At 42.2% G+C, this 12,393-nt stretch overlaps 1 protein-coding gene across 1 annotated transcript in view; it reads left to right on the forward strand.

The window, feature by feature from the left end:
- Nucleotides 1–1,087: 1,087 nt before the first annotated feature.
- LOC116938768 (receptor activity-modifying protein 1-like) overlaps nt 1,088–12,393 on the forward strand; it is a 29,476-nt gene continuing 18,170 nt past the window's right edge. The window contains exons 1-2 of the mRNA XM_032946379.2: nt 1,088–2,022; nt 4,691–4,829. Coding sequence (XP_032802270.1) covers nt 1,971–2,022; nt 4,691–4,829 — 191 coding nt within the window. The 5' untranslated portion in view covers nt 1,088–1,970. The remainder of the gene's footprint in view (nt 2,023–4,690; nt 4,830–12,393) is intronic.

The following is a 12,393-nucleotide window of genomic DNA, read 5'->3' on the forward strand; positions in this document are numbered from 1 at the left end:
GTCTCCCTCTCTTCCACCATCCCCTCTCATCTCGCTCTTCCTTTCACTCCACGCACTCTCTGCTCCAACAAACGGAAACCTTCCGCAGAACCTCCACCTGGAACTTCCTCCCACTGGTCGTCTTCTCGACCAGATACCTGCCCTCGTTCATATCCAAGACTCTGACTTTCCTTCTCGTCTCTGGCTGTGATTGACTTCCGTCCCTCTTGTAGGAAACGTCTCTTATAGTATCTGCCTTCAACGCAGTTGTTCCGTTCGAAGCCACGTAGGCTCCGACCGCTTTACTCCTTTCTTGAGTAACCCCTTTCTTAAATGTTTCCATTTTCCAAGTCACGTGCACGCCCACCTTTCTTTTAGAGTTTGCTGAGATTCTGTCGCACGTAAGGCGCTGTTGTAAATCCAAAGATGCATCGTATTGTGTAAATCAGCTCGTGTGCAGCTGGATTATAGCGACGACTTGGGGAGGTCATCATCCAGCAGTTGAGTGACCATGGCTGACGGAGATTGCATTGCATGCACAGATTGAGAAGCTGGTTTCCGAGTTAACAAGCTGCCTGCCATTGGTGATATGGAATGGTTGTGAGCACCGTTGGGATACATTGTTTATCAAGCTTAAAATCTGACCTCCACGCCGCGTGACCGTATGTGTGCTGCTCATAGCAGGTGTTACATGCTATGGAGATCTTAATCCAACGCGGTAGATACATGGACACCTTACGTTCCCCTTGACATTTCTATTTAACGCGCTGAATAATGTATTTGGGGTTGAGTACACAAAGTCCAAAGTGAGTTACACAGCTCTGCCGATCGCAAACTATTTACGTACTGAATTCGAATATCCTGATTAACGGAACCCGCGGACAATATATGCCCTCTACTATATACACACACACACACATGCGAAGCAATATCTTGATGAGGTTCACGAGTCCACTCGATTGTACATACAGTATTCTACAAAAAGCATGACATGCACGCACGAACCTTAAAATAGGGACGTGTAAAGAGAGCGCAGCGCAATTAAAAATTTAAGTCCATCGATTCAAAACCCCGGATCAAGTGGATAGGGGGGGGGGGGTGGTGGTGGTGGCTGCCTTGGCTGTTCTTGCGCTCTTGGCCACACATAAGAAGCGTCCCGGTGGCTCGCCCTTTGGAGAAGAGTGTGGGGGGTGTTCCGCACAGGCAAACGAATACATTAATGCGAGGAGGCGCCGCTCATTTATTTACATGGCTGTCGGCTCATCGCACTCTGGGCGTCCGTCACCGCGCCTCTGCTCGCGTAAATTGACTCGGGAACCCGTCTCCGGTTTTGCTTTTACAGGCGCCGAGTTCGTGCAGAGGTGCGCACACTCACGCACTCTCACGCACCCCATCCCCCCCCCCCCCCCCCCGGTCCTGTGTGAGATGCACACAGGACCCCTCCTACCGGGCGAACGCCGCCCTTATTAGAGTGAGCAACGCCACGTGTCTGCCAACGAGGAGCCTGAACTGCGCCAAACGAGGACCCCCGTGTGTCCCCCCCCCCTCCTCCTCCTCCCGTCCGTGGGAGAGCAAGCGGCTGCCTGGGTTCAGCGACACCCGCCTCTGCTCCTGGGAATCTCACAGCCCGTTTGCCCTGCAACACGCAACGATGTTCGCGTGTGGATCGACCACAAGGCGCGTTGTAACTTCGGGACGACCTCTCTTCCTCCTCCTCCTCCTCGCCTGAACGGGCACCCGAGCAAGTTTATTCTCGCAGCATAAAAAAATCCTCAACGCAAGAGGCGTTACGAAACACCGGTGCTTCAATATTACACGGTGTTCCTGCATAGTGTCAGATAACAGACCCTTTTTTTTGGCTTAATTCCTGGTTCGCGCGCTCAGCCTGTACTGGCGGTGGATTTTTGTTCTTTAATTTGTGAGATGGGCTTGGAGATTTTGGCCGATTCATCCGGACCGTTTTCACCTGGCGGATAGAGATCGCAGCTGTCATGGCTCAAGGCTCACCTGCGCTCAGGACTCTGGCGGTTCTAGCCTTGCTGGGTAAGTGTGTTTCTGCCGTGTACTGAAATTGCACACGGGGACGTGCTCATATGTGCTTCTGTGACTGTCGTAGACTGCACAGTTGGCCACTCTTGGCAACTCTCCGTGCTTATATTCACGTCTGTCTCGTACACGGGCGTTCAAATAAACTAATTTTCGTATGGATAGAATGTTTGTGGAAAGTGCTGAGTAAACATAGTATACAGTATCCGCGTTGATTAGGCGCACTACCCTATGAATATGTCCACTCGAGTTCGATTCCTGGCCACGGCTAACATCTGTAGAAGCTGCTATGCGGACCGATCCGTAACGGTGCCCTTTATACCAGCCGTGATACAGCGCTGTCAAACACCCACGAAGGCCGACACGGCGTGGGGAAGTCTCCATCCAGCAGTGGATTGGCAAAGGTCTACAAAGTATCACAATGAAGCATATGTTATGAGGCCGCGTGGCTAATAGCGGTATGAACGAGATAGACGGATGGATACCCGTGGTACGGTAGGCAATTTATTTTGGGAATGACCACAATGTTTAATCTATTTTAAGGTAGACGTTATACGTATTTATGAACGGCTGAATGGAGCATAATGTGCATTTAAATTATATTTTGCACAACTATTAATGTTTACTTGAGGGTCCCTTGAGAACAGCCAATTAGGTAAAACTATACAAATGTATTACACATGTAAGTAGATTACGGTGTACATATAAGATATGTGTGTGCATGCATGCACGTGAAGACGATGCTTAAAATAACGAACTTGAATCATTGGCATTGCTAATGTAGCTTGTTGCCTAGCAGATGTGTACCCACAGCTAAACTGGATAATAATGACACATTCCGTTGGATGCACATTTAAACAAAAAAACAGCGTCCTGAATATATACGTTATTCTGTTTCTCCATTATGCATGGCAAATATTAGCCTTTTAGCGTAAAGTAGTAGGATTACATATATTAAATACATCTGAAGTTAACCTTGGATTTATAATTTTTTAGCTCTGTATAGTCTGGCCAGCTGCTTATTCACGTCTTTAAAAAAGTAGGTTACCAATAAATTATATTTGGGTTAGTGGTGGCCTAGTTCTAGAGCATGTTCCATAACATTAACACATTTGGGTACGAGTCTGAATAAATGAAGACATTTAGAAAAAGGAGTGACCTCCAACCTGCTTTGTTCTTGACCCCCTATGGTTGATTTTCTTTCCCACTAATTGAAAGATGCGGCTGATAAATATGATGGGAATTCACACATAATTGGATACCTAGACTTTAAAGTAAAGGTACTGATGTCGAGGGGGTGAAGCAACAGTGGCGTAAAGAGCATTTAGGTCATAGTTTGTTTGAGGCTCTTGTAATTGTTATACTAACCAAGGACAAATGAACGTCAATGAGAACATTGGAAAGGAGGTCATAACCAGATAGAAGCTGACTTCTGACTCATTAGTCATAATAGAAACCTAATTAACGGTTAAATAATGCTTTTGTAATTTTCATAAACATCATGAACCATCATCTATCCTCTGATGGATGAAGCCCTCCCCAAGTCACTTCAATCTCTCACTGCCTTACAATGAGATCATTCATGTAGCTCCTGCACACGAGCTCAACTCTGTTTCCTCTTGTGGCTATTGTCCTTACATTTTTTTATTCTAAGACAAAGAGTACAGGTACTGTGTTATCATGCATTACTGGTAAAAAAAGACGCACACTTATACATTAAATACTGCCTTCAAGGGGTGCGCGAGTAGATAACCTCTTTGACCGTGACGTAGGTACGAATGCAGTGTAAAACGCGTTCACATTTCTGGGCTCTTTTAAAATTGCACCCCCAAGCGGCTGTGATGGCAATCTGCAAATGCTATGGCAGTCACTACGATGTCCATTGAGAATTTCCGTCACTCCTGGATCTTGAGTGCAGCTCTTTAGCTACTGTATTGCCTTAAAAGCATTGTCGATATGTAACACTTTTGTCGGGTCTGGATTGGCACTTTCACTCCAATCCTGACAACGTCGACAGCTCTTGGCATCTATGCTCATGCAAATGTACTTCTTTTTTTGTTTCTCTTACCTTCTTACTCAAGCTAATGTTGAAAGGCTTGTCACATTTAAATGCATACGTGCATACATGTACCGTATGCACGTGTGTATTGACGTGCTCCTGGATTTTTGTATAGTAAATAGATTAATCAAATGCACTGCGTTCAATGCAAGCTTTTGTTTATTTTGTAACCTGGCACAATGGTCAGCATACTGCACTATGAACCCTGGTGACCTGAGTTTGTTTCCGAGCCATTGCCGAAATCAGTTGTTAGATAAGTCTAAAATGGTCCTGGTTGGCCCCCACACCCCTATTCCTTTAACATCCACCACTGACCAGCATGGTGAACTATGGCCAAACAACCTCTATAACCTGCACGGTGTCCAGAGGCCTTAATCCTGCAGTGGATTGACAAACGTATATACATGATGAATGTATTGTCAAGAGGAATAACTTTGCATATACCAATGCAGTATCACAGTACATTATTACGGAACACATTAATTTGAAGGTCGGCACATATTTCAAATGAGGCCAGTTTGAAAATGACACAATACATTCGTTTTTAACAAGGACACCGATAACAGTGCAAGTGTAATACTAAATGACATTCCTTCATTTGTGCAGGGTGGCCTTTCGCCCCGGTCCGTATGTGCAATGAGCTGGAGTTGAAGAACAACCTCGACATGCAGTGCCTGGTCATGTTCAAGAGCCACATGGAGGAGCTGGGATCAGACTACTGGTGCGACTGGCTCATTATCAGCAGGTGCTTACTACACCCTCTCTTTTTCATTCAGCCAGTTGCGCTAATCAATCTCTTTCGGAGGTAGCACTCAGTACTTATTCATCATTTGCGATACACACTCGCGCGAGCGGTGCACAATTTTATAATAAAACACTGCATATGCCAGCAGGAGTAACATGACGTCCATAATGATGTCTGTGTGTGCACACCAAACACACATTTGAAAAGGTTCTGACACAGCCATGGAGGTGGTTATCCGCAGTTTTTATTTTCCAAAAATAAGTTACGTTTGAAAGTACATAGATTTTACAAAAAATAAAGTTTTCACTCAGTGAACAAAAGAAATATCTATAGAGAACTCTTCGACAACATATTAACCCATTGAATGTTTGCAAAATAAATCCGTTGCTAAAATCATGAAGTAAATAATGATCAAATGCAGTGAGCAAATAAGCTACTGCATATAATTTCGAAAAAGAATTCTTCAACCACCCATAATACTCAAAAGATATTACATTCTAATAATCAAGTACTGTTCATAGGTCATGCAGCAAGGACATTTATTTGTTTACATTCCACATTTTCTTAGATTAATAAAAAAATCTAATTGTGCGACTGGGGGTTCTTAAAATGTGAACACTCTTTTTGAAGCCCAGTATCCACATACAAATTGATATAAGAAAACAAGTAGTATAAGCAGCACAGCTCATCATTGTTTGAGCGTCAATTATATCGCCAACAGTTACAGAGGTAGGTTTAATCATGGGAATACTGAAATCTGATCTCCCTTCGTTGAGAGCAGTGTGACATATCCTGACAGAGAACAGTCCTTGAACAAGACACAGCAACTTGGCTTCCAGTGTTTCAATCATTCTATTTCCTGCTCTCTTGACAGCAATAATTCTATCGGGTATGAAATGGGACTCTAATGTCTTTGACTTCCTCAAAGCTGAATACATGTAGATCAAATATCAATTTAGGATGGCTACATTGTCAAACCATCAGTGGTCGAACTGACTTTAATAAAGTGATGCACATAAGTTAGATTGTTTATGAAAAGTATTCCTTACTCTGATTGAACTGCCCATAAAGCAAGTGTTGATATAATAAATTTTTTAAGTGGCATTTATTGCAATATAATTGTTTTCCACAACATTGCGATTTGAGAAATTGCTTTAATGTCATAAAACACCAAACCAAGAAGATGAATCCCTGCAGTCACGAAAGCTTTAAATCGAAATCTCTGAATAAATCAATTGAGTGGCTAAAATGGTTAATTAAATCTTTTTTATTTATTGGTGCTGAAAATTGGAATACCTTGAAATTGCTTTCATAAATATCCATGTCAGGTGTATATATTAATAACGACAAAACAAGGCAAATACACTTCTCTCCAATGTACTGCTTGATTAATGAACCGTGTATGTTAGGAACTTACAAGATAAGTAGAAAAAGGATGAGCTCCATTAACTTTCTCAGGCTCCGTGCTGTAAGGCTCTTTAACTAGTACAGCTGCTATTGCATCATAATACATGCTTTTAATTTACAAGATGAAAGTTTTATTGGATATTATCAGGATTAGTCTCCACAAGGTCAACATTGTACAGCTAATAAAACTGCTGCTCGTAAAAGACAGTCTATTTCATATGGAAATAACATCCCTACTTTGAGTCAATATGTATCAGTACATTTAGTATCATTGACACATAGAGCCAGTACAGATGGCACTTAACAACTGATGTCTTCAAGAACCAACACACAGGGTTGCCTGAAAGTCAGTTTACCGAGAATATAATTAAATTTATGTCTATCTCCATTAATATATGTTGTGATACCCTGGGGTAGAGCAGGGGCTAAACTATGAACCCCTGTTTCCTGAGTTTAATCCCTGGCCATAGCTAACATAAGATATGATTGAAAACCTGAACTGATCAATTGGCAAGGTCAAGCAATCTCCATGACTGACAAGGTGTGTGGGGAGGCCTTCATTCAGCAGTGCATTGGCAAAGGGCTGTACATTATCACGACTGCATTTGGCTTTCAGTGCATGAGTAGTATTGACAAGTCACATTGTTAGTATTGAGACAAATAGCTTTATATTAGACACACACCATTACTATATGATAATTGCATTGCATGTTATGGTGTGAATACTTTAATGGAGCTAAGAACTCAAAACAGCAATGCCTTAAGCTATATAAAATGCTTGGATATAAAATACTGAATAACTACAATTCCTTATTATTAAAGTATATCTATAAAGTCACTGCTGCAAAAGTTTGTGTTTCATTATTGTGTTTTAACATGTACCTTTTTTCATGATACGAGTTGAGTATTTACACGTACCAATGACATTCGTATTATGTATGGTACTCTTGCCTCGCAGTACATTGAGCAACATTGCGATAACGTGAATGTTATGTATCAATGCAATTGTGGCTGGACAAATTTTATTTTCGATATTGTCGTAGACAAATATTATTTTGGAAATTGCAGCAGCCATAAGCAGGGAAATTTGCTAAACGTGCAGATGCACGTACACAGAAACACATCTACCCAGTAATATTTTCTGAAAAGTTATTCAGCATATAATTTATGTATTAACTTTTCATAACTTCCACATTGTATATCCTGATAAACGTACAGTATAATGCTCTCCCATCCATGTATGGGGAAAGTGCAATATAATGGAGAACATTCGGATGCATTTTTGTCATCTTGTGTTATTTTAATCCAATCTAACACATTTGGCACATGGATGATAGATGATGAAAGTTATCATCAAATTTGCTTTTCTCAGACCCTTTTCACCTCTGAAAACCCATCGCTGCACAGGGTAAAGTGAAATGGTCTATCGCACGCAGCTTACATGCTGGCTTGGCAAAGAACGCCCACTGGGGCACAGATTGTAAGCTTAAGTACCTTCTCTGTCTTAGTCACTGCCAGAAACCCTACTACCATAAATAGAAGAGTAAACAAAATCATAGATGCGTAATCAGTAATTGTGAGGCGAGAGAACAGCACGTGTTGGTGTTGAGCATCCTTTGAAATTCAACAATGCCATTGCGTGGAGCACAGGCTATGTTATTGCTGCTTTACTCATTAAAGTTGATATGTGGACATTGTGTGCCACGGGAGGAATGGAAGCAATACTATGTTTTAAACTGAAACGTTCGCATAGCCAAGTGTTGGTTACTGCGAGTCACACAAATGGCGCAATTCACACATATTACACAAGTTCAGTATTAGCAGGGTTGTGATGAATGTAATTAACTAAAAAAATAAGCAGACACTTTGTCTCCTTCCAATGTCTCATTTTGTCTACTTATGTATTTAGTAAAATGTCGCCTTTTTTTTACACATAAATCCACACTGGTGAGAGGCTTGCCCTTTCCTGTCAATTGCGTGGCAGCAAATATGGACAGTTATATTGACATTTATTGAGCACACACAGATAAGATTCCAATAGGCACTTGGTGAGGTGAAGAGATTAACGCTCTCCAGAAAATGTGTACTTTACTCCAATAACTTATATATGTAAAAAGATTCAAACAGCATGAGTAATCTTGCGATGACTTTATAATAATGTTTACTTTATTGTGTACATTGAATCGCTGGAAAGGCTCTAGAGCAGTGGTTCTTAACCTGGGTTCGATCGAACCCCAGGGGTTCGGTGAGTCAATCTCAGGGGTTCGGCAGAGCCCCCGCCACGGAGGTCCGGACACACTTGAATTATTGTGTAAATTTGTGATGACACACACGGCCCGCTTGGCCATCACTGGCTGCAGATGATCATGCTACACTGCTTGGCCAATCAGCGCTGCGGGGAATTTAGTGCGTACTCAGTAGTCAACGTGTGACTGTTGTTGTCGTACGTCGTGTGATTTCTTTAATATTTTATCCATACTAACTATGTCGGGCAAAAGAAGAAAGTGGTCGGACGAATATGTACAACATGGATTCTCATGTATCACGGAACGTGATGGGAGTGAGCGTCCTATCTGCATGATTTGCAACGCCAAGTTGAGCAACTCTAGTCTTGCACCGGCAAAACTAAAGGAACACTTCTTGAAGCTGCATGGAGACGGGGAATACAAGAACACAACACTTGCTGAATTCAGGGTGAAGAGAGCCAGATTCGATGAAAGGGCCACTCTGCCTGCTCTTGGATTTGTACCTGTTAACAAACCGATCCTGACAGCATCGTACGAAGTTGCTTACCTGATCGCAAAGCAGGGCAAGCCACACACCATTGGTGAAACACTTGTGAAACCAGCTGCATTAAAGATGGCGAATCTGATACTCGGAACAGCGGCCGAAGGTAAATTATCCCAAATTCCCCTTTCAAATGACACCGTCAGTGACAGAATAGAAGACATGAGTAAAGACATCTTGGCTCAAGTAGTCGCGGATCTGATTTCAAGCCCGGCAAAATTCAGCCTTCAACTCGACGAAACCACAGACGTTTCTGATCTAAGCCAGCTTGCTGTTTTTGTACGCTATGTGAAAGACGACATGATAAAAGAAGAGTTTTTATTTTGTAAGCCTCTTACAACAACAACGAAGGCAGCCGATGTGAAGAAGCTTGTGGATGACTTCTTCAGAGACAACAATCTTTCATGGGATATGGTTTCTGCAGTTTGTACGGACGGAGCTCCAGTCATGCTGGGAAGAAAGTCTGGTTTTGGTGCGCTAGTAAAGGCCGATGCACCACACATCATTGTGACGCATTGTATTCTGCACAGGCATTCGTTGGCAACAAAAACCTTACCTCCAAAAATGGCAGAAGTATTAAAACCTGTGGTGGAATGTGTGAACTATGTGCGAAAAAGTGCTCTGAGGCACCGCATCTTCAGTGAGCTGTGTAAAGAAATTGGCTCTGAATTTGAGGTACTTCTGCTCCATTCTAATATTCGGTGGTTATCCCGGGGACAGGTGCTGAATCGTGTTTTTGCCATGCGTGTGGAATTAGCCCTGTTTTTGCAAGAGCACCAACACTGCCATGCAGATTGCTTCAAAAATCCTGAGTTCATTCTCATTTTAGCGTACATGGCTGATATATTCGCAGCTCTCAATCATCTCAATCAGCAGATGCAGGGTGGTGGAGTCAATATCATGGAAGCAGAAGAACACCTGAAGGCTTTTCAAAAAAATCTACCGTTATGGAAACGACGAACAGAGAACAATAACTTTGCAAACTTCCCGCTTCTGGACGACTGTGCAAGTAAGATCGAAGATGTGTCTGGAATCGGAGATATTTCTGTATCCACGGAACTGAAGCAAACAATTGCCACGCACTTAGATGAGCTTGCAAAGTCTCTCGACGGATATTTCCCTACAAGAGAGTCATATCCAGCATGGGTGAGACAGCCGTTCACGTTTGCTGTTGAAACAGCAGATGTCAATGATGAATTCCTCGACGAAATCATTGAAATTCAGCAGAGCCAGGTTCAACAGCAACTCTTCAGAACAACAACGCTCTCAACGTTTTGGTGTCGACAAATGAACAAGTATCCAGTTATTGCTAAGAAAGCCCTGGATTTTTTTTATACCATTTGTTACAACATATCTTTGTGAGCAATCCTTTTCGAGGATGCTGGACATAAAAACGAAGTAAAGGAACAGACTTTGCTGTGAAAATGACATGAGAGTGGCACTTGCCAAGGTGAAGCCACGCATATCTGAACTGATCTCTCAAAGGCAACAGCAGAAGTCACATTGATTTCCAGGTATGTAATTTGTTGTGAGTTTATGCATTGTGTTGGTTTTATTCTTTGAACAAGGTAATGTTCATGCACGGCTCATTTTGTGTACCAGTAAAAAACATATCTACGTCTTGAATTTGAAAAAAAATCACATTTTATTTTTCACTAAAGAGGGGTTCGGTGAATGCGCATATGAAACTGGTGGGGTTCGGTACCTCCAACAAGGTTAAGAACCACTGCTCTAGAGTCTCAGAATTGAAAGCCCAGACAGGATTGATTTGGCTCGGCAAACCTCAAGAGTTGGTATGATGAACAACAGTGGGTGACCATAAAATCACTGTCATATATATGGGCTGCTTATATTATGCGCCTTCGATCTCATCCAATGAATGCATCCGATCTCGTCTGATCTCGGAAGCTAAACAGAGTTGAGCATTGGATTGGTGAGTGCCGGGCACAAACAGGTGCTATGGGCTGCTGTGTGACTTTGTCGTGGGCAACAGAGGACAAGAACTATGTAGCAAAAGGTATTGTTGCACTCAGCTTCAGTGCTTCCACAGCTTGGCTCCCTGTCTTCAATTTGCACGACCCAACGTGGTGAACTATGGTCAAATAGCCCTGACGACACTCACAGGTATTAGAGAGGCCCTCATCCAACAGTGGAGTGACCACAGGTGTGTTCGTGTAAATATATATGCAAGGTTGGTCCCTGTAACAGGAATGCGAATTTTCACCGCAAGAGAAATGTCGATGCAGTTTTTTTATTGGTGACAATGTATTTACTGAACATTTGCATACCTTTGCATTATTAATATAAAGATTAAAAAGAGGTTGGCTAGTGGACAGCATACATATTTACAAAACACACACACAAAATAACAATTGGCCTTTTACTATTAAGTATGCATTAGTTGTTGAAGGAGATATTTTATCGCACACAGTTGCTCTGTGGGTGATATATTTCTCAGTGTGTGCAATGTCCCGCTGTATTTGGTTCAGTGAACAAGTCTCGGCAAATTGTATTCATCGTTCCTTTTGTTATTTCAACAAACCACGTGTGCATTTTAGGATGCACCAACAAATGAACTATTCATTATGAAATGCACATACATCAACTTCGTTGACAAATAAATGGCTATTTTGAGCACAATGTTTTCAACAGTCATAGCTCACGCCCTCTAGACAATGTGCATTGCCATAGTTATGTATTCGATGTGTATCATTTGAAAATAATGAATGTGATTTAGAAACATACGCAGTTGCTACACTTCCAGTAATACAGTGAAACCTTGGATTGCGAGTAACTTGGTCTGCGAGTGTTTTGCAAGACGAGCATTTTTTAAAAATAAATATTGATAAACGAGCGAGGTCTTGCAATACGAGTAGTACGTATACACTTTATCTGCCAAGCGTCACGTGATCACAACTGATGTACGAGTGCTTTGGATTACAAACACGTTTCCGGAACGAATTATGCTCGCAATCCAAGGTTTTAGTGTATATGCAACCTATGACTTTTAAGCAAAATTTGGGTAGTTAAAGTTTTATTGGCATTAAAATGGTTAAGAAATGCCGACCTGTTTTCCACATATCTAGAAAAGTGGAGCAGTCAACATTACATTGTTCAGTTAAAAAGGTCATGTTTATAGAGCTGCCTCCAATCAGCACGGCTTTCTAGATACAGAAGTCAAAATCGGAAGTCAAAATCGTAATGAATTAATTTATTTTTGGCGACTCCGTCCCACCGCACACATAAACGCCGTAACCCACCTGGCGCGGATCGTTCTGTTGTCGTGTCGGCGTCCAAGCACAGCAGCGAGGACGAATGCGCAGAAGAGCTGAGCAAGCGAATGCACTCCATGCTCGGGTATGGACAGGAT

Source organism: Petromyzon marinus, chromosome 4, assembly GCF_048934315.1.
Source record: "Petromyzon marinus isolate PM22_M1 ecotype Great Lakes invasive population chromosome 4, UKy_Petmar_22M1.pri1.0, whole genome shotgun sequence".
NCBI lineage: Eukaryota > Metazoa > Chordata > Hyperoartia > Petromyzontiformes > Petromyzontidae > Petromyzon > Petromyzon marinus.